General features: G+C 46.8%; 1 protein-coding gene across 2 annotated transcripts in view; it reads right to left on the minus strand.

The window, feature by feature from the left end:
• UBXN2A (UBX domain protein 2A) overlaps positions 1-22,513 on the minus strand; it is a 187,529-nt gene that overhangs the window by 106,354 nt on the left and 58,662 nt on the right. For both annotated transcript variants that reach the window (XM_078647711.1, XM_078647712.1), the window contains exon 2: positions 19,359-19,418. In XM_078647711.1, coding sequence (XP_078503837.1) covers positions 19,359-19,402 — 44 coding nt within the window. In that variant the 5' untranslated portion in view covers positions 19,403-19,418. The remainder of the gene's footprint in view (positions 1-19,358; positions 19,419-22,513) is intronic.

Consider the following 22,513-nt stretch of genomic DNA (forward strand, 5'->3'; position numbering starts at 1 on the left):
TAAGAAGTGAAATAGGGCGGTAAGACCCGCAGTCCTCAGGGGGTTTGCCGGGCTTCGGTATCGCCACTATGGTAGCCAAACGCTGGTCAGGGGGAAGCAACCCACGCTCCCGGCTTTCCACATACATTGCAAGCATGGGCGTGGAAAGCGCTTCACCCATGATCTTGTACCATTCTATCAGTACCCCATTAGGGCCCATCGCCTTCCCAGGGTGGAGCGCCGTTATGGCCAGCTGTATCTCTTCAGACGTCAAGTCCGATTCAAGTTCGTCCCGAGCGTCCTGGGGGAGAGTACGGGTCGGCACCCCTAGGAGTGATCCCTCCACCACCTTTCGTGTGACCTCAATTTCAGGGGAATAGACAGAATGAAAGTGGTCTGCCAGGAGCTCTACTATCCTAACCGGGTTGGTCTGTAACGCCCCTTCCGAATCTCTCAGCTGCAGTATTGCTCTCTGCCCTCCACGCTTCCTCTCCAACCAGGCCAACAATCTACCTGCCTTATCGCCCATTTCATAGATTCTATTCGTAGTCGCCGCCATATTGCCCCTCACTTTGCAGCGCATATGGTCCGTGTATCTTTGCTGACACAACCGGAGCGTGTGTTGGGTAGCTTCACTCGGGTTATGTTCATGGTCTTGTGTCGCCCTGCCAAGCTGCTCTTCCAGATCTAGTAGATCCTGGCTCTGTGTGCGCTTGTGTTGTGTGATAGCCGAGATTGCCTGCCCTCGTAGGACCGTTTTATAAGCCTCCCATAATGTTACCTGGGAAGTCACCGAACCCTCATTGTCAGCGAAGTAAGATCTCGTGCCCGCCTTTAAGGCCTTAGCTACGACCGGCTCTTTGAGGAAACCCGGGTATATGGGATAGAGGCGCTTATAGGTGCCAATTTGGCAGGACAGAGTGAGTAGCAGCGGGGAGTGGTCTGAGATTCCTCGTGGTTTGATGTGGGTGTCAGTAATCTTAAGACGGCCCCCCCTAGTGTGAGGAAGTAGTCAATCCTCGACAGGCTGTCGTGTACTGCCGAGTGGTATGTGTACTGGCGGTCCTCTGGGTGTAATTGCCTCCATATGTCCACCAACCCCTGTGCTTCCAGAAAATCATGTAATTTGGAGGGCCCTGACGAACGCGCGTGCACGGGGTAGCGGTCCATTGAGCTATGTACCACCGCATTGAAATCACCCCCCACTATAAGATCCCCTTCCGGGAGGCCTAACAAAAAGGTACCCAGCTCTGGGAGGGCTATGGCGTGTAAGGCCGGCGGGATGTATACTGAGACCACATTAAGCGGCCTCCCTTCCCATTGGCCGTGAGCCGCCGCAAAGCGACCCTGTGTGTCGGCGCTAACTGATTGTATAATAAACCTAGACGAACGATGCATTAGTATCCCAGTACCCCTGGATCCTCTAGTAAATTCTGAGTGAATAAGCATTCTATATCCTCTCCTATCAAGGGCCCTGGTGGCCGTGCCCGTCAAGTGAGTTTCCTGTAACAATACCAGGGCCGGGGTCGCCCTCTTTATACACTGTAAGACCAAACCCCGTTTCACCTTATCCCCCTGGCCCCTCACATTCCAAGACATCAGGGTCAGCGGAGACACTCGCCCCATATTAGCATCCTCCCCCCCCATGGCAAGAGGAGTGGTCGGGCGGCCGACCGGTGCCTAGCAATAAACAGTCAAAAAAGTGAACATGTAGTCCCCCTTGCGGTACCCCTACTCTGCACGCTCTACTCTCATGGAACAGACCCTGACCCTGCGTAGCATTTGAAAACCCAGAACCCATCCTACCCCCAACTCCCCCCCTCCCTGACCCCCTGCTCAACGGACTCAGAACTGCCCGCCCCCCCAACTCAGCAGAGTGCCCGATCCCAACCCAAAACAAAGTACTTGCTTGCTGGGGTGAAGGACCCTCCGGTATCAGCGGCCTCCACCTACGGCCGCGGAGGCCCTCCGCCCAGTGTCCAAGGCGGCACCGTCATTCAACATATTACTTAGTTCAGCCGTCCAATAATCATGAATCACTGTTCCTCCTCCGCATCATCCTCCTGAAGGTCGGTCAAGGGGGAAAGTGCCACTGCACCCTCCTCAGCGGATTGTGAACTCTGTTGGGAGCCTGCATTACGGTTCTTGTTGTGCCTGTTAGAGCGACGCGGGGGGTCCACCTGTCTCCAACCCTCTAGCCACTCCTGCGCCATTTCCGGGGAGTCAAAAAACCATGTCTTATTGTCTGCCACAATTCGAAGCTTGGCCGGAAACAGCATGGAGTATGAAATTTCTCTCGCCCTTAGTTCCTTCTTCACTTCGAAAAAGGTTCTCCTCCTCCGTGCGACGTCGGCCGTGTAATCAGGAAAAAAGGCTACAGTAGAGTTCTGTATCTTAAGAGGTGGAGAGTTCCTTGCCGCCTGCAGGATGGCATCACGATCCCTGAAGTTAAAAAGTCTTGCAATGATCGGTCTAGGGTTGGCCCCCGTCTGCCTGCGTCCTCCAGGGACCCTGTGCGCCCTTTCCACCGTGAAGAATGCGGAGAGTCCTTTAGGTTGAAGTTTCTGCTTGATTAAGTCCTCCACATATAGATCCATTGCCCTTGTGTCTTCCGATTCCGGCACACCTACGATACGAACGTTGTTCCGCCTCGAGCGTCCCTCCTGGTCATCGAGTTTCTCACGTAGGACCTTATTCTCTTTCAACACTTTTTCCATACCAATCTGCAGCTCAGACACATCTTCCACTAAGGACTTGGTCACCACTTCCATATTGTTCACTTTCTCCGACATCTTATGGAAATCCGCCCTTATGAGCGTGATTTCGGCCGAGATCGAACCAACCGTGGCTTGTACTTGCGTGAGGGCTCTCATAACGTCGTCCAGAGTCGCCTTCTTGGTCCCCGCCGTCTCCGCTGACTTGCCCTGCTGCGATTTGGCATCGGGGGGTGACGATGCGGAAGTGGGCTTGTCGTACGCAAATCTGTCAAGGCGGGATTGCGACCCCCCCGCCTTCGGACCTTTGCCAGCCATCTTATCCGTGGCGGACGGCCAACCCGTGTGAAGTCGGCGTCCCACGCCACCGAGTCAGTACGTCGGTCCAAGCCGCTCCCAGGGCACGCACAATGTGCTAGGTCGGATTGCCAGGCAGCACCGGGCCCCCCCACAGTGCTCCGTCGCAGCGTAGAAAGAATTCCGCCTCACTCGTTTGTGGGGCGGGTGTGGGAGGCGCCAGTCCAAGAAGTGTGGAGTCGCCCCAACCGCTGCGCCCTATTCGTCACCACTGCCTCGGCGTCCTCGGGGCACTCAGTCCGCTGTCCCGGTCAAGCTGTCAGGGCAGTGGACACCGTTGCACAGGACGGATCAAAGCTTAGGAATCAGTGCCAAGCGCTAGGCCCCCCGCTATTGCAGATAGTGCTGGTGAGGGCCCTACGTGTCGGAAGATCCCCGGCGGGTCAGGGTGTACCGCCCGTCAGCCAAGCCCCAAGATCCAGCACTGTCGGTTCAGCTCAAAGTGGGATCTACTGCGTGTGAGCCCGGGTCCGCAGTGCGTGTCCCAAAATGGCGGCTCCTCACCACCGGAGCTCACTCTCCACACTGGTCCTCCCGACTCCGCAGGCCGACAAGATTTGAGCGGCCCCCCCCTCACCTCTCCTACTCGGCGGGGCGTCCGGGTGTGTACTCCGCACCGGCAGACGCCGGCAGTGCGTTTGGATGGTGCGGGTCCCTCTTTCCCGTCGCCAGGCTCAGGCGGGCGCTTCCGGTGTTCCTCCGCCCGGAACAGCACACTTCCTGTCCGCTGGGCAGGGCAGGACACTCCCCGGTCCGGGTGCCGCGTACAGGCCCCCACTGGCGTCGGCTGGAACTGCTGATTCTGATCACCGATCGTGATCCCGATAACATAGGACGCCGCCGCCCGGTCCTGGGCGTCGTAGCCTTCCCGCCTGGGAAGTATTACAAGCGGATAATTGCACGGATAAGCTAGGAGGCCGCTTCAATCACGGAGCTCTCCTTTTAAGCTGCCGCCATCTCCGGCTGCTGGCCACGCCCCCCCAACTTGGGCAATTTTGACATAATGATCTTTTAAGCCAGAATCACTGCACAATCCTTCCGTTTGCAAAGATTATGTTCTCTCTGAGATAAAAGTTATTCACTTCTGCAAATCTGTATGGGTTTAGGATGAAGAAAAGAAGTCAATTGTTTCAGTAGGTTTTTGGTGATAGCAACCGTTTTACGCTCATGGCTATGTTCACATATTCAGTGTTCTAAAAGAAGAGTGATTTCAAGGAGGCCCGAAACAGTAGACGGTGTAGGGATTACTTGAGCAATGGCATCTTAGAGGTCTAAAAGAAACTCACACTGAAATACAAGTAACTGGGTTTCTTCGGACCAAGTGACTTCAGTAATTCACTGTGTAAACTGTGGGATATAAGAAACCAAGCCAGCCTACCTTGTTTTTGTGTAATCACTCCATAACCCTAGACTGTACAGCACACAATGATTTGAACTATTGAGAATCGGAGAGTATGAATTAGCTCAAGCTAAAGCATCTTCCCCCACCAGGGATGTGCAATTCCTACAGCCCAATGCCCAGAACAAATTATTTGGGGTCAAGGGCAGCAAGTTTTAATGTGTATTTTGTCCTTCTGACAAGTAGGCCCAACCCCCCTACAGCACAAACCCTTTGGCTGCCAGTTTACAGTAACACATTATGGATCAGGAAAGAGCATTGTCGAATCAGCAAAGGCAAGATGGCCGCTACTGTGTTGTAAAGGACAGTCGCACTCTACTCCCTCTCCCGACTAAGAATGCTGTCGGCACCCTAGCATGGATATGCTGATCTCCTATGGGCTAATCAAGAACCAAGCAAGGACAAATACGGGCGTTCAGCTCCGGATAAAGAAAGGAGTCTCGGAGGCATTGTGGGCGCTGAAAAAATACTGGAGAAACTTATACAGCGACGTTAAAATATCCTGGGTGATGTCTCAGCGCACGAGACTAGACAAGGAAAAAGAGAAGCCACCATCGGCTCCAAACACCATGAGCAAGGTGCTAGGACAGCGGGAGGGATCCGGCACTGGGGCTGTACCAAAGATGCCTCCATCGAATAAGCGGTTTACCCCTGCAAATACCGCATCCTCAAAAGGTACAGCAGAAAAGGGCCGAAAAGGCCGAAAGAGAGAAGAAAATGGACTCGAAGTTGACACAGGCCCAGGCAGCCGGCACCAAAGTTCAGCGGGAATTACAACAGGACCGCGGACAGAAAAGTAAAGAAACAGCAATCCCACAGCGGACCGATTCCCCGCAGATTAAAGATATCAACTTAAGGCAGCCTACCCTAACAGAATCCTTCGCAGCAAAACCGTCGGCAGGATCGGTAGGACTGGCAGCAGCGGCGGCTAGGCCCTCGGTGAGTCACCCCTCTACGGTAGACGCCGGGACAGAGAATGCCGTCCTTGAGGACGCAAGCGTCATGGTTGCCGGGCAACAGGAAGGAGCAGTTCCGGAGTGTACGCCTCCTGCGGAAACCGCTCAGGGAATCGAAGACTCAGACAACATAACACTGGTGGGCGGGGGGGGTACCAGATGGGTCAAGGGCTGCTCTGGGAGTTACAGAGAGAGAGAATAACTCGCAAATGTTAGATGCTTTGCTGCAAGTCGAAGCAGGGCTCAACAGTGATAGGAGACAGAGTCATGATGCAAAGTGGGGGAGCCTGACAAGCCTGGATTCACAGCGGGAACGAGGTGAGAACAAAGGGGCCAGAGGGGGCTCACCGGAAGGGGACAGGTTTTTCTCCGTTAATGAAGGGTCAGATTCCACCCATACCAGTGATCAGGAGGAGGGCAGCTCCACAGACCCCACAACAGATTCTAATGGTAGTAGTGGCTCCAGGGGCAAAATCACACAAAAGAAAAGGAGATCTGCGCCAAGGCGGGAAGGAGGAGGTGCTCCAACTAGCATGAATTAAAAGTTATCATGGGACTACTCTGCCACTTCTCGTGTATACCGTGAACACAACCAGGGGGAAGGGGCCGCTGGAGGGACGAACGTTGGCTCCCCATCGCAACACGCTACACTGGACTTAATGTTTAATACCCTGAAGCAGATGCAGGTGGAGGCCAGGGCAGAAAGTCGGAGAGCCAGACAAGGCACGAAAAAGATCCACGCATCGCTCAGAAAAATGAACAAGAAATACGAAGAAGTTGAGGAAAGAGTGGCTCAAGTGGAGGAAAGAACTGGCAGACTTAAAGGTTGAGGTGACGGACTGGCAGACCTTTAAAATGGAGCAAGGGAAGGTTGTGGAAGACCTTCAGTGGAAGATCGAAGACTTTGAAAATCGCCAGAGACGAAACAATGTGAGACTGCTGGGACTGGAAGAGGGGGTGGAAGGGCAGGACGCAAGAGGGTATGTTATTAAGTTACTAAAAGGCGCTTTTCCTGAGGCTCAGTGGCAATGGGAGACAAAGGTCCAAAGGGCGCACAGATTCCCATTGACATTGAAGAAGAATCGGGGGGAAATCAAGACACTCTGCCTAGGGCAATGCTTGTGTTCCTAGGGAACTATTTGGCAAGACAAGAAATAATGGAGAGAGCCAGACCAGATGCAAAACCAATCATATGACGGGGTTACCTTCTTCGCAAGACCGGACTTCTGCCATGTGACAGTTGAAAGGAGGTGGAAACTCAGGCAACTAATCACTCCTTTCCAGCGCCAAGGCTCAGAGGCATCCCTAATGTTTCCAGCAAGATTAAAAGTTATCACTGGGGGACAGACTAGGATGTTCTTTTCAGAGATTAAGGCAGGAGAATTCCTAGCAGAGCTTACTGACAATCACAGGGGGAAAAACAACAGAGGGAAAGGCCCATCCAAAATCCCATAGGGGTAGCTTTATGGCAGGTACATAGCTGACATACAGGATAGATCATTATTGGGTAAGGGAAGGAGAGGGACGCGACACTACAACATATAGCAGTCACACATAGGTCATGCATGTCCTATTTGCCTGTAAAATGGGGGGGTGGGAAATCAGGGGGAGGGGGAGGGAGGGGGGGCACGAGGGGTTGGTGATGGTTGTTTGGCAACTACAGCACAAAAGAAGAGGATACACAGACACATTTTTGCACTATTTACATTAGCAGGGGGGAGGACTAATTGGGTATATAGTAAGGAAACTTTCAACAAGTATAGATGGCTTTAAGGATCGCCTCTATAAATATTTGTGACCTAAATGATGGAGGGAAAAGGCTGAAGGTGGCTGCTATGCTAAGACTATTGAAACTAGACGTAATCTGCCTACAGGAGACCCATATTGAGGGAAATAACAAATTCTTGCTGGATCAAATGGGTTTCGAGGTCCTTGCACACACAAAGCAAGGAACTAAGACAAGAGGGGTCGCCATATTAGCAAAGAAGGGTCTGATGAGAGTTAAAAAGAGAAAAGAAGATCAGTGGGGGAGATGGGCAATGATTGAAGGAGAAACAGCGACTAGCTGTTGCACAATCGTCTCTGTGTATGGTTCTACTGATGATGAACCAGATGTTTTCGAATTTCTAGACTTGGAACTACCTCTATGGACAGAACCCGTAATTTGCTGCGGGGATTTTAATATCAACGGTCTGGCGGGCTTGGGTATGACGGGAGGGGGTGTTTACGAGGGCGGGAGAAAAGAACATGTAAGGCTATCTGTAATTTAGCGCAACATAATGCATTAGTGGATGTGTGGGCCCAGAACAATCCGTCAGGGACAGGTAGTACCTTTTACTCTGCGCCACATAGGCCGGTGGCCAGGCTAGACTATTTTTTGATTTCGAGTTCCTTGCTAAGTGGCAGTCAGGTCGAAAGGCTCCCAAGGATACTTTTGAACCATAACCCGCTTGTGCTAACCCTGCCACAGGTTAGCAGGGGGGGGAAGAAAGACCTATACATAGACCTTTGAGAGAGGGCTTTTAAGGGAAGAAGGCTATATCAATCAGATGCAGGTTTGGACTGGGCAGTTCCGGGAGATCAACAGGGGAACAGCTTCTGCGGGAATGGTCTGGGACGCATTCAAGGCCGGAATTTGGGGAGAAACTCTGAGCTACACGCTTCAGAGGGCTAAAAAGGAGAAAACTGCGCTGGATAAAAGGTTCAGGGACTTGACAGAGCTAGAAGACCACTTAATCCACGCCATTTCTAATCAAGATTCAATAGAGGAGATTCTAGTAAAAATAGAACTAAAAAAAGCAGAGGCTAGTGAAAGTATGGCAGGAAGGGCGGCAGGAAACTACCTGGCTAAAAAAGAAAAATGCTATGAGTATAATGAGAGGGTAGGCCACTTTCTAGCAATCCGCACCAGACAGAACATGGCGGCAGGGGAAGTAAAAGAAATTAATGACGGTGCGGGTGGGGTTGTAAACAAGGTAGAAGAAGTACGGGAAGTTTTTAGGAAATTTTATGCAGCCCTATATGATCACAATCCTCTTAACAAAGACTTAGAAATTGGGGAATATTTGGCGGACATACCACACGTAACGCTAAACGAAGAAGGAAAAGAGGCACTAGATCTTCCACTGACTTTGCAGGAAATACAGGATGCAGTTGTTAATCTCCCTTCTGGGAAAGCTACAGGGCCTGATCAAATCCCGGCAGAATTCTATCAAATCTTCTGGGGCGCACTGGGGAAGGACATGCTGGAGACTCTTAGACAGGCGCAGTTAAGGAACTCAGTTCCACACTCCTGGGCGGGGGCAGATATTATAGTGATTCTCAAAAAGCATACACCTCCGTTAGAACCTGGGTCCTACAGACCAATTACGCTCATGAATGCGGACGCTAACATTTTTTCTAAAACACTGGCACAGAGGTTAAGTAAGGTAATTGAGAGCTTAGTTAGCATTTCACAGCACGGATTTATTCCAGGGAAAGGGACCACACAGCACACAAGGCAAATGATCACCATTTTAGATGCCACGGAGGTTGCAGGAGACCCTGTCGCGGCTGTATTCCAGGATGCGGAGAAAGCCTTCGACAGGGTTTCCTGGGACTATATGTGGAAGGTACTGGAGTGGTTTGGCATTGGCCCGGGGTTTATTAAAGCAATTCAGGCCCTATATGTTGTCCCGACCGCGAGAATAAGGATTAATAAAGGCTATACAGATGCAGTGCAGATAAGACGCGGGACAAGACAGGGCTGCCCGGCCTCGCCCCTCCTGTTCGCACTGTATTTAGACCCTATTTTACGAAGGTTCGAGGGGAATAATAAACATCCTTCCGGTTAAACAGCATAGAAAAGAACATAAAATATTCGCGTATGCGGACGACATACCTATTATTACACCAAATCCAGGGAGAGCTTTAGCAGAAATCGAGCAGGAAGCAACAAACTTTGGGTCAGTGTCAGGATATCTGATAAACAAGGGGAAGACGCAGATCGTTAAAAATAGATTTGTAAGATATCATGACATCAGAGCGGTGACGGAAGCAGTATATCTGGGGATAAAGGTTACAGCTGATTTAGATAGACTGGTGGAGCTAAATATGGGACCCTTATTAGCAAAAGTAAAGGAAAATACTGAAAGGATTCACAATTTACACCTGACTCTGATGGGCCGTATAAACGTGATTAAGATGATAACGTTCCTGAAATTCCTTTACATCTTTAGAGCTATTCCGTTGTTTTTTGACCACTCATGGTTCAACAAATTAGAAGCAATACATAATAGACTCATCTGGGCACAGGGGAAGACTAGAAGAGCTTATCGATATCTCACGCTACCTAGAGAAAAGGGGGGCTGGAGGGCCCCAGACTTTAGGCTCTACTACTGGGCAGCGGCTTTGCAGTATTTTCAGGGGCTGATAGGGGGCGGAGGAACGGAACAAATGGATGGCAGACTTGGTTTCACTAATGTATATACTGCACTGTTAGGTTAGGAGGCCGAGAACGGCTTTCTAAACACAATTGATTTCAGATATTTTAAACATACAAAGTTTAAGACACTAGGAGCTGCATATAATATCTGGAAGGCGTTCTCAAAAAAACTGGGCTTAGGCAGGTACAATAGCTATACACGACTCTACACGAATCTCTCATTAACGGAGGATATTTTTAGGGACACGGTCATGAGGGACTGGGATAACAAGGGGATTATCAAGCTTGGGAACCTTATGGATCACCAGGGGGGTATCCTACAGTTTTATGAATTACAAACAAAGTACAAACTAGAAGGTAGTAGTTTCTTCAAGTACCTGCAGGTACTAGGTTTTGGTCATTGCCGAGTAATGGAATATATAGAACGTTGTACTCACTGCACAATCAGGCAGCTATATGCAGAACTTTGCGCAATTAAATGTGACGACAGGTGGAAATATGCAACAAAGTGGGTAGAGAAAGTGGGTACACAGCTAGAGGGCTTTCAGTCGTCTCTGGATCTGGGACGTGCTGTTTTATGCTCAGCGACACTACAATCGCAGCATTATAAGACACTCTACTCACTGTATCATACTCCGGCCAGAATTGCTCAAAGGGGCGGGGTCTCGGGAATAACCTGTCCGCGATGTGATTCAGGCAATGCAGATATTGTCCATATGTTTGCACAATGCCCTCAACTGTACTCACTAAAGGTCGCTATCGAAAAGTTTATGGAGGGCTCACTAAGAATTGAGGTCAAACTCTCAGATGAATTAATAATCGTGGGGGTGGTGGAAGGGGTAGAGGGCCTACCCACGGAGTTCTTGTTCATGGGGACAGCAGTTTATCGAATATGTATAGCTAGGGCGTGGCTGGATCGGGCTCAGCCAACGTTTCAAATTTGGATTGCAAGATTACTCGCTACTTATAATTTGGAGAAAGCAATTTACAATAGAAAGGGGCGAAGAGCTAGAGCATTGGGGGGGGGAGATTTGGCGACCTATAGTTAATTGGAAAAAGGCAATGGATACTAGAGGTATGTCGGGTAATGGGCTCGGGGAAGTATCTTTGACACAAATGTCTATGTGCTAATGTTTATGCGCAAATTTTTGTTTATGTTGTTCCCTCTCCCCTTTGTGTACTGTACTGCTTGTTTGAAAATATTTGTGTCATAGCATAATATTGGTATAATCTGATTGAATGTGCTGTAACAGTCATTGGAACTTTTTGGAAAAATACAAACTTTTTAATAAAAAAAAAAATAAAAAAAAGGAAAGAGCATTGACTGCAATTAAGGTAATATTTGTGTCCATGTGTAATGCTGCTCAAACTTGTATTTATGATTAATTAATGCAAATCCTTTATTATTAGGGTGAGTGCTCTAAAATAATGTTGTAAGCTCAGACTGCACTACTCACAGTGGTTCCAGTATAAAAATGTGTATACACGTTTTCAAATTCTAGCACAATGAGGCTATGTACAATGCACCCAGAATGCTCTCTAATTAGATGCAAATATTTCCAGAAGCTTGAAAACAAGATGAGTCTTTGCTTTTGAAATAAAATGTTCACAAAAAAAATGCAAGTAGGACAAAAAACATTTAGCCAAACTACTGTACCATTTCAAGGGTCAATTGGTAAAATGTGTTGATGTAAGCTAGTATTTCCAAAAGATATTCATAATGGAAAATCATTGTAACCAGTTTCAATAAGATTATGAGAAACAAAAATAAACAAGTATTGGTAAAGTCAGCAGGTCTGAAATTGGCGGTTAGACTTTTGGTTTCGTCAATGAGCGACTTGTTTTGGCATGGGTTTTGTAAAACCATATTGGTGTGGGAGATGCCGGGCCCTCACAATTATAACACACATTAGCAAAAGCAAAAATAGTTTTTGGTCTCAAAAAGCACACATTGCCACAGTAGTTCCTGGCACTGAACAAAACTACTTTGTGTGCTGATATGCACCTTGTGAAAGAGCAGAATGCTGTCACTCACAGTGAAGGCAGCCGATAGACCGAGAAAGCGATTCAAAGTTTAATAAACACAAACGGTCATGGTTAACGCCAGACCTAATTAGGGGCCCAACTATTAAAGAAAATCTAAAAAGTGCACCCATGGTATAAGTCATTGCATTAAGTGCAGATATACAACTTCCATGAATTCACAGGAACTGACAGAAGTAGGTCAAGAAATAGTACTCCTAGAAAATATTTGTGAGCTGCATTTTAGCAAGAGCAAATATGCATGTGTAAATTTGCTCATGCGAAAATCTTGAGTGTTTGCAAGTTCACTGCTGGCTCAGCCCATATGGCAAATTACAGTGGCTCAGCCACTGGTTTTCTGCGGAGTTTCGGTGGCATTTTGGATCAGTCCACCTGACAGCCATTTGTTGATGGAGATCATGTTGAATGATGGCATTTAGCATGCATACTTGTTCTTCCGCATCAGGAGTATGCATGGCTTTAAGTGGGTCGGATAAGCCAGTGGTTTTGACCCATTGATTGAGGGGGGGGGGGGTTGGACACCAGGACCTGTCTATGGGAAGTGAAGCCCACCAGCACCTAAGTGGGGTCTACCGGTGGCGGCGTGCCCTCAGGTTTGAACGCGACCAGGAGAGTGATTCAGCCCTCACCCGACCCCGCTCACCCTCCATGACACTTGACTCGGAGATCTTTCCATCGGTAGGTGACCTAGGCATTTTAACTGACGCCCGGTGGAGCTACCTCGCGAGCTAAAGAGGAGTTGGGCTATGGATTTCCCTCCTTGACCATCACCTACCCAGCCGGTCTTTGGGCAAACTCTCCTGCATCTCTCTTCTGGACCTTTCTCCCTTCTCCTCTTCACCATACCCCCTACCCCCTCCTCTCTACTCTTCTCCTCTTTCCTGCTATTGACTTTTGCCCTCATCCGTCCTTGCTCATAATTCCCACCCTGTCTATCCACTGGACTTTCTTCTGTGAACTTTCCCTCGTCAGTTGAGACCTAGCTATCTGACTGCTGCCCGATAGAGCTACCCGTTTAGCTATTGGGGTGATGGGCAGTGGAAACCCTCCTCGGACGTCACCTACCCAGTTGGTCTTAGGGCAGACTTCCTTTCGTCTCTCCTGCTGTCTTTTCGTCTCTCCTGTGGTCTTTTCCCTCATCCTCCCCCTTCCCCCGCCTCCTCTCTATTTGTCTCCCCTTTCTTTCCTCTCCCAATTTGTTGCTTAATTTTTGATGTAATGTATATTTGTTTTCATTCTCTGTAACATTGTGTAGCCTAATGTAAAGTGCTCTGATACCTATGGGTCTAACCAGCACTAATATATATATATATATATATATATCATAAATAACGTTCCTCTGAACTTATGTTGGACCTTTGACGATGCCCCATGGGCGTCAAAACTGTTTGTACTCACCTCGATACACGAGCATCCTTGGCCGATGTCCGGTGGCGCTGTCACATGCAGCTAAAGAGGAGTCTGGCCCTGGTTTCACCCCCTCGGCCATCACCTGCCCAGTCAGACATCTGACATTGTTTTCCTCGTTTCTCCCGTTGTGTAATCCCTTCCTCCCCCTCGCCCCCCCTCCCCCTTTGACTCGGATTTAAGTGATGTAACTATGTAACCTGTAACTCATGTAAAGCGCTCTGATACCTCCGGGTCTAGCCAGCGCTATATAAAACTTTTCAAATAAATACATTTAAAAAAAACTTTCCCTCCAACCCCTTTTTTCCCAACCCCCGAAAGAAGTTTCACATCTGCCATTGTCAGGAATAAAGTTCCAACCTTTCTCAGTAAGGGAAAAGATTAAAGAATAGTTGGTGAAAACCCTTAAAACATGCATGTTAATAGGTTTGAACAGACTCAAAAGGGCATTCCAACCCTGGAACTATTGCTTGCCACTATCTTCGGCCCCAGTATGTAGATCTGTGGAAATGTGGCTACATAAGGGAATTGCTAGTATTCAAAAGTATGATATGAGCCCTGGCATAATCAGAGAGGCTATATCGGAGCGCTTACAAAATAATTTTGCTGCCAAAATGTGTTGCCGCATTACATGGCACAAAAGGAACAAGTGGATTTTGTTACAGGACAAGTAGGTTTATGAAGCAACCAGACCCATGGACAAGGAGATGTTTTTTTTTAAATTCCACACTCCTACCCTAAATTAGCAATCAGAAATATGACATTGGACTGACTGTCAAGAAACAATGTGGGTTTTATATTATGATGCAGTAAAAAGTGAGCAAGAAAGGATACAAATCTCAGAATTTCCATAAAATGTTTAAGGTAATCAAATATTACAACCAGCTGAATTGAAAACAGTACAGCAGCAGTGCAGGGAATAAAAAAATATGCATTTTCTTATCTTGCAGCTTTGCTTGTACTCCTGCCAGGGTTTGGATTAACTGCAAAACAGCAGCGTTCATCAGTCCAGAAATGCAAGTGGTAGATTCAATCTGTAAGTCAGTCTTTAGTAAATACCTTTAAGGTCAGCTGCACTTAGAGAACGATGACTATGTCCATGACCCCCTCTGCTAAACACAAAATTCTAAGAGCCAAGGAAAGGTTTACAGATAGTTTCAAAATACACTACTTTTCACAAGAATCCACTTAGCTATATGCACACACCTGGAATATAGTGTGGCCAAGTTCCAAATGACAGAGAAGGGAAAAAACAACAAACAAAAGTGACAAAATCCTCTTTCTGATCATCTCTAATGTGCTAGTCAAAATGATTCAAGAAAATAGAAATAAAATAGTCGGTTGGGAAATATCTAGGCTCTGGGGGACCATATTAGAATAAACACAGTTCAACTTCACAGAAAAACTGATTTCAGAAACCAAAGGTCATGTCAAAATGCCACAAAAGGTACAGAAGATCTCTGGTCAGCGAGTAAGTGTTAGGAACAAAGTTTCCAGGAGCAAATCCAAATGGCAGAATTACACGTCAAATCAGCTTCTGATGTAGGCTACAGGCAACCTATAGTCAGAGTCAGCAACACGGCGCACACAACAGATTTCGGTAAAAAGAAGTCAATCACCAGGGTTAACTCTGTCAGGAAATAACAGATGCTGGTTTCAGAGGAGGGCCCTAATGGAAGGAGGTCGGCCTTAACACCTGAACTGCTAGGAGGCAAGCGGATGGTAACTGGGGTTTAATAGCACACTCAGGCTTCTGGCCTGCCAAGATGGAGGTGGATGAGTGAAGCATTTCACGTTTTGGATGATGCCCCTTAAACTAGTCTATTATCTACCCGTTTACCTTCAGTGAATAATGTGGAATACAGCAAACTTGCCACAGAGTGGACATAATCATAATTTTACGGGAAGCATAGGTCATGGGACTAGACCTAGCATTTCTGCAATATAAAGTAATATTATCTAGTAGTAATTTGGCAAGTTGTACAGAAGTGATAATAAAGTTTATCTCCAGTTAAAAAAGAACTCAACTCTTATTGTGCAGAGCGGTCATACCGCCCTGCGCGCTAAAAGAGAAGTATTGTGCTTGAATTACAAGCGTTTTTAATAATTCCTCGTTTTTTATTTAATTTCGCTTTTTAATTTATTTTTTCCCTGTTTTTAAGGGCTGCTCCCCTATACTTGCATAATAATTGGTTTTGCACCGCGCTTTGCGGGTCCCTGATCCCTTTCTTTCTGCCCCTCGGCAGTTGAATTGTTTGGCGGCCATCTTTGGTGAGGGTAGCTGGACCCCCTCATAAAGGAGATCATGCTGACGCGCAGCGGTCACGCGCAGCAGGAATGCCGGATCACTGCCGGAGTCACGCCAGAGTCCAGCCCGTCTGCGCCCGTCCGCGCTGAGGACGGGCTGCAGGACGGGCTGCCCATCGACATTTTGCTTTCCAACTCAGGTCGGTTAAATCATGATCTTGTTCCCAATCGTCTGACATACTCCGCATTTATTTTAATATCCTTGCGACCCCGTACTCCCGTTTCTTGTACTATTTGTACTCTACCTATCCATTATTTTACTTGTGCAGGTTGTGGCTTCTCTACCGGTAAAATGTCGCTTTCTAAGACGCAAACTGCTAAGGCACATCACCGTGGTAAATGGAAGGCCACTAAGATTCTTCAGCCTTCCCTTCCTCTCCAATTTTGGAGTATTAACTGCAGATCGCTCCCCAAAAACAAATTAAATTTGTTTGATTTCATAAACGAAGAGTCACCAGACGCTTTGTTTTTAACTGAGACCTGGCTTCACGAAAGCTCTGGACCTGACATTGCTTTAGCCGTTCCTAACGGCTATGTGATGGTACGTCAGGACAGGGCTTCCGGGAAGGGTGGGGGGGATCGCTATTATTTTTAAATCCATCTATCAATGTAAGTTGGAGTCGTTTTCCCTCCCTGGATGTGAGGCCGCTCTAATCAAATTAACGATTGGCCCTCAACTAATGCTTACTGGTCTTCTAATATATCGCCCTCCGGGCAATGCTGGCCCTTGGATATCGTCTTTGGCCGATATTATATCCCCTATATTACTTAAATCGGCTAATTTCACCATTCTTGGTGACCTCAACATCCATCTTGAGGACGCTGAAGGTACCCTCAGTCAGTCGTTACTGTCAGATCTCGAAGTTTTCAATCTTTCACTTCGAAACTCTGGGGCTACCCATTCAGCAGGTCACCTGTTAGACCCAATCATTTCTAACTTACCCTATGACTGCTCCCAAAGGGCCCGCCCACTAGAATGGACTGACCATTTTGCGGTACATTTTGTGTTACCTCTTTGTTCATCTAATGCTAAGCCATGTGCTGGTAAGAGCAAGCTTTCTTATCGGTGGGACAAGCTTAATATGGTGGCATTCAATCAACACCTTTCTGAATCTATCCCGACTTTGGAAAAATCTGGATTAGAATCTAATGCTGCAGTGTCCCAGTAGCTAAGGGATGCTGTAACTGCACTTCTCCCTCCCATATCTAAGAATCACAGATCTCTTTATCCTCCCGCACCTTGGTTCTCAGAGGAGCTAAAATCACAACGAGCCAAGTGCAAGGCATTAGAAAGAAAATGGAGGCGTTTCTATTCAATCCCCAGTAAGGCAGCTTATAAAGAGGCACTAAAGAGATATCATGTTAACTGTAAACTGTCCAAGGCCACTTTTACGGCATTTACGATCACTCAAGCCCAGAATTGTCTGCGGACTCTTTTTACAATGATAAAGAAGCTAACAGGAGCAGACACGGTACCTTCTCCTCCGGCTTTGGACAAACCACAGTGTGATGCCATTGCTGATTTCTTTATTTCTAAGGTGGAGCGTATTCATGAATTTTGGTCTACCTCCCCCCCATCTGCTGAGTCCTCACTGGTGGTTACTTCTGGGAGTCCTCCCCTCCCTTCAACGATCATCAACGACTGGTCTTTGTTTGATGACACTACCTTTTTATCGTGCCTAAATAGTATCAGGTCAGGCTCCCCTCGGGACCCTGTCCCCATGAAAATTTTAAAACTGTTGGACCTCGAGCCACGGAGGGTCCTAATGAGACTTTTGAATACCTCTCTTATAAAGTCTACGATGGCACAGGAGTGGAAACATGCCATGGTCGTTCCCTTGTTGAAGAAGACCGGCGCTGACATCACGAACCTAGCAAATTTTAGGCCCATATCCCTGCTGCCTGCATGTTCTAAAATTTTAGAACGACATGTGAACACCCAGCTTAATTCGTTTGTCGAAAATGTGGGATATCTCCATCCGTCCCAATCCGGGTTTCGCGCACATTATTCCACTGAATCCGCACTCCTTGGGGTGACGGAGAGGCTTCGGCACGGTATCGATCGCGGGGAGACCTTTGCACTCATCCTTTTGGATTTGAGTGCAGCGTTCGATACCGTGTCTCATTCCATCCTTCTTGATTCTCTCCGCTCCCTTGGTGTTGCTGGATCTGCGCTGGCCTGGATTGCCTCCTTTTTAAGCGGACGCACCTTTCAGGTATTTTCGACAGAAGCTGAATCTGCTGTCTACTCATCAGCATACGGCGTCCCCCAGGGGTCGATTCTCAGCCCTCTGCTGTTTAATCTCTACATCAGACCCCTTGCCACCATCGTGGAGGACGCCGGCCTAACAATCTATTCGTATGCTGACGACACGCAGATAGTGTTCTCTCTCTCTAGCAGTGAGGGCCACGAGGTCTCTGCTCTGAAGTCTGGTCTATCACGCGTTGCTGCCTGGATGCACGACCATCTGCTCAAGCTCAACGGTGATAATTTTGGGCAAAAATAAAGATCTGTGGGGCCCTCGACATTGGCCCTGCCACATGGGTCCTCTGCCGAATCCAACCCCCGTAGCCCGCAACCTCGGCTTTCTTATTGACGATAAGCTCTCAATGAGACAGCAGGTAACAAAGGTCGCTGCAATCTGTTTCTCCATCTTAAGATGGTTGCAGAAGATCTTATGGATGTTACCTTGCTCTACTCGGAGAACTGTCGTCCAGGCTCTTGTGATCTCCCGCATCGACTATGGGAATGTGCTTTATCTTGGGGCCGATAAGGCCACAATAAACAAACTCCAGGTGGTGCAAAACTCATCAGCTCGTTTATTGTGTAATGTACCCCGGAGATCTTCTGCAGCCAAGGCTCTGTGTGACCTTCATTGGCTTAAGGTCCCGAACCGCGTACAATTTAAAACCTTATGTCTTCTTTTCAAAATTCGGCAGGGCTCTGCTCCTAAATACCTGCAGAACCTGGTTCAAGTCTATGAGCCTGGTCGTACTTTAAGATCCTCCACCAGTGGCAATCTCTTGGTCCCTAGAATTAAATTGGCAAAAATGGGCGGCCGCTCGTTTTCCTATCTTGGTCCAAGGATGTGGAATGCTCTTCCGCCGGCTCTGAAAGCCGAGACTGATCTCCTCTCATTTTGGAAAAAATTAAAGACTCTTTTGTTTAATTGATCCTTCTGCACTGTTTGTTCTGTTTGGGCTTTTTGCTTGCTTTCTTCTCTTGTCTGTCCCTGGCGCCGGGAAACCCATTGAGGGTAGCTGCGCGCAATACAAGTTTAGATAAATAATAAATAAATAAATAATACATCTTCTCAACATACTGGACGGTCGTATACGGTTTACCTCACTGATAGGGAGTACAGTGAAATGTATAAGAGTGGCTGCACTCACTTATACAGGAGGACAAGAGCTTGTTCGAACCATTCACTGTGCAATGTGTCAGTAGCTGCATTTACAAAGTATGCTGGAGTTCGTGACAATACTTTACTGAAATTACCAGACAGACACTAAGTCAAACTGCATTCACTTCCGACAAAACTGGAATGTAACTTTCATGATTTGCCTAAATGCATTGCTTGAATGGATTACCCAACGTAGCAGCTCTCAATTCATCTACCACCCTCCAGGTTAGAAGAGTCAAACCACTATTATAAAGGGCCAAAAATTCTCAAATGGGGACATCTAAACTAAGAACCCTCGACCCCATATGAGAAGTACATTGAGATGGCTAGAGAATGGTAAATAAAATAATTACAATAAAACATATGTACCTGGCATCTCGTTTGACAGATTCCATGTTTCCAACTTCCCTCATCTTGCACCGTCTCGCTCTAGGGTAAAGAAAACCAGTTGAGTGACGGGATAACAGTAACAAAGCATTTAGAAAAGAAGTTCTGAATTTGCATTACAAGTAATTTTATATAATTATTGTTCTACAAGCAAAATAATTGTGTTGAAATTTCTAAGTCTTTTTACGTCTGGTGTTAGCCAAAACCTTTGATTTTACTAATATTGTATGTAGAATATACTTTTTTAAAGAGGTTTCAGCCACCTCTCTTTATCCATTGGTCTGTTGTTATATTGTTCATATTTTGCTTTTGCCCACTACAGCATAAAGCATGGTCCAAATGGTCAGCCTACTCAGCCACTGGTGACCTGAACTTTAAGGGAATGCTTTTTGTCCTTCCACAAGAAGCACATCCACATACAAGGCAGTTTCTATCAGTGACAGTGTTTTTGTTTTGCTTTGACGACTTTAGTGTTGCGATTGTGTTTAAAGCCGGGGGGGGGGGGGGGGTGAAATCAGGACCTTTCTGCAAGTGAGCACAGGTCACATTCCACACTTTATCAGTTGCTGACTCCTGCCAATGCCGTTGTAAATTCCTTTCGAAGTGTCCTTTATTTATCTAACTTCTGGCTTTTCACAGCATAACCGATTTCCTCCATTTGAAACTGTTCACTACTAATGTATTCTCTTATTACTATGCATGCAGTACACAAACCGAAAACTTCAATATTATACATAATGAATTCATAATGGAACAATGCTCCAGAACACGTTTTTATCTGGACTCAATTTCACCAATGGTTCTTTCTTATCTTTCTTTCCCTCTCTCTTTTTTCCTTCCGTCTTCCTTCCCTTTCTTCCAATCTTTTTTTGATTTCCGCCCTTCTTTCTTTTTACCCTTTTTTCTCAAAAGGCAGGACAATTGGCTTTTTCAGGCCTGTGTTAGTCAAGACCTTTGGATTTTACTAAAATTATGTGATTCAGATAGTCAGTTAGTTATAGGGGTTTTCACGCACACTTCATCCATTTGTCTGTAGTTATGTCAATCACATTTTTCTTCAACGCACTCAAGCAAGCATCAAGGAGCCCACTTCAGCCATTAGCTGACTTCACTAGGAGTTGTGACATGCTGCTCTTTCACAATGAGCATATTAACACACAAAGTAGTTCCCTTCAGTGTCATTTATCTCCACTCTGCACAAAACTGCGCTATCACAAACTCAGAAGGATAAATGTGAAATGCAGATATATCACAATCTGCTTCTTCCTTTTTAGTGCTCCACGATCTGTTTCTTCTTACAAATCAGCTATTCAAAAGCTTTTTAGAACCTCCACCTGTGGACAACAGTGCATTTTTAAAACCAGATATATTCTGCCTTGAGAGGCAACTAAGTTTTATAAACAATATTAGGGTGACATGGAAAAGTAACTGGTGCTTTGTGAATTGTAATATTATTCAAGAACAAGGGTCCTTAGCTTTTTAGATAAAACAAAAAAATGATGAAATATAGGCCATAATTGGAAACTATATTTTGTCACTGTCCAGCCGGACAGGACGTTTATTTTCAACAATGTAAGTCTTGTGGTTCAAAAAATAACAAGGCACAATCCTGTACCATGAAAGAAAAGAACACAAAGAGCAAAGAAGAATTTCCAGAGTGTTGGAAAACAGGCAAAAGAAAGAGCAAATGTTGGCCACTTTTCAAATCAGTGTTACATTCAAGGTATGCCAAACAACTGCCAAAACACAACAGGATTTAACACAATGGTTTAGGTTGTGAAGGCAATCTACAAAGTCGACGTTTCGATCCCTAGTGCTCAATTAATTGGGACCATCATCAGGACTGACAAATTTACAGTGTTTGCCTGTCAAGATAAAATATTTACAATTTTTTGACCGCCTGTAGAAATAAAAGGAGGAAAAAGCGAGAAAAAAACTGTTTTAGAAAATACACAATTTTTGACATTAAAAGAGTGTTCATTAGACCTGAAGATTGTTGGATCACCTGAGGTCACAAACTCATGTACTCGGATTCGACTTATTAGTGCTTACACATGTGATACACTCGTGGGGGGTTTTGTTTGAAGTACACCGACGTGGTAGTGACTTGTGAAAAGCTTTATGTACTTTTAGAAAACAATGCCTTATTGAGATGTTCTGGTCGTAAAAATAAACATTGACGCGAGCAGTTATTATGAAAAAACTCTCCGTGTTTAACACATGCAGTCGGCATCCGTTGTGGGGTGATCGGAGGGGCGGGCAGTGTGGAGGGATTGAACTTACCCTGAGTCGGCGGGGAATAGCGACCCTGTAAGTGGGGGTGGGGGAAGATTGTGGGTCGTCCACCTGGAATGAAACGGGGATTTTTAGAATAAATTGCTGCTAAAGGCGGGGCTGTGTGGAGCTCAGGCTCAGGGACGCGAATTACCTTGAAGGACTCGTGAGGTCCGTGCTCCGCGTTGGGTAGCCTTGGACTGCTTTAGTTATAATCGTTCCCTGTGGGGAAACGAGTTGTGATCAGGAGATTGTTCTACCAACAGTTAAGCACACTAAAGGTTAGGTAAAACGGGACTCTCGCACTGCGGGTCTGGGCGGATTCTTACCTTAAGGCGAGGTTTTCTCAATATGTCTCAATCGGCATAGTGGAGGCGAGTGGAAGACAATGTCCGGTACACCGCTGGATACTCAATGGGAGCCATTGCGCTAAAGTAGGCGTGCAAGGCGTCGGTGGGGAGACGGCACCAATGGGCGCCATCTTGGAATGGGAGTAGATGGCAGGAGCTGAGCGCCATGTTGGGTGGGTCAATGCGAGGCACGGCAATTGGGCAGCCCTGTGCTATGGGGTTGGCCGGGTGGAAGGAGCGCCATCTTGGAGATGGGATCCCGTGGGCTAATTATGAGCGCCATATCGGGGGGTCAGGAGAAAGAGTGACATTTCTGCAAATGACGATATTTACAATGGTGAACAGGTGCTTACTTATTGTGCGAGTGCCAATATATTTGGTGACATTCTTTAAAAAAAAACTTCTCATTGTGTTTGACCAATACATAATTTGTTAGAGCAGTAACCGATTCATTGTCTATATAGTTCAAAAGGCAAATTCAGAAAAGGGCAGTAATTATTAAAGTCATTCAGA

The sequence above is a fragment of the Lissotriton helveticus genome, chromosome 6, assembly GCF_964261635.1.
Source record: "Lissotriton helveticus chromosome 6, aLisHel1.1, whole genome shotgun sequence".
Classification (NCBI taxonomy): domain Eukaryota; kingdom Metazoa; phylum Chordata; class Amphibia; order Caudata; family Salamandridae; genus Lissotriton; species Lissotriton helveticus.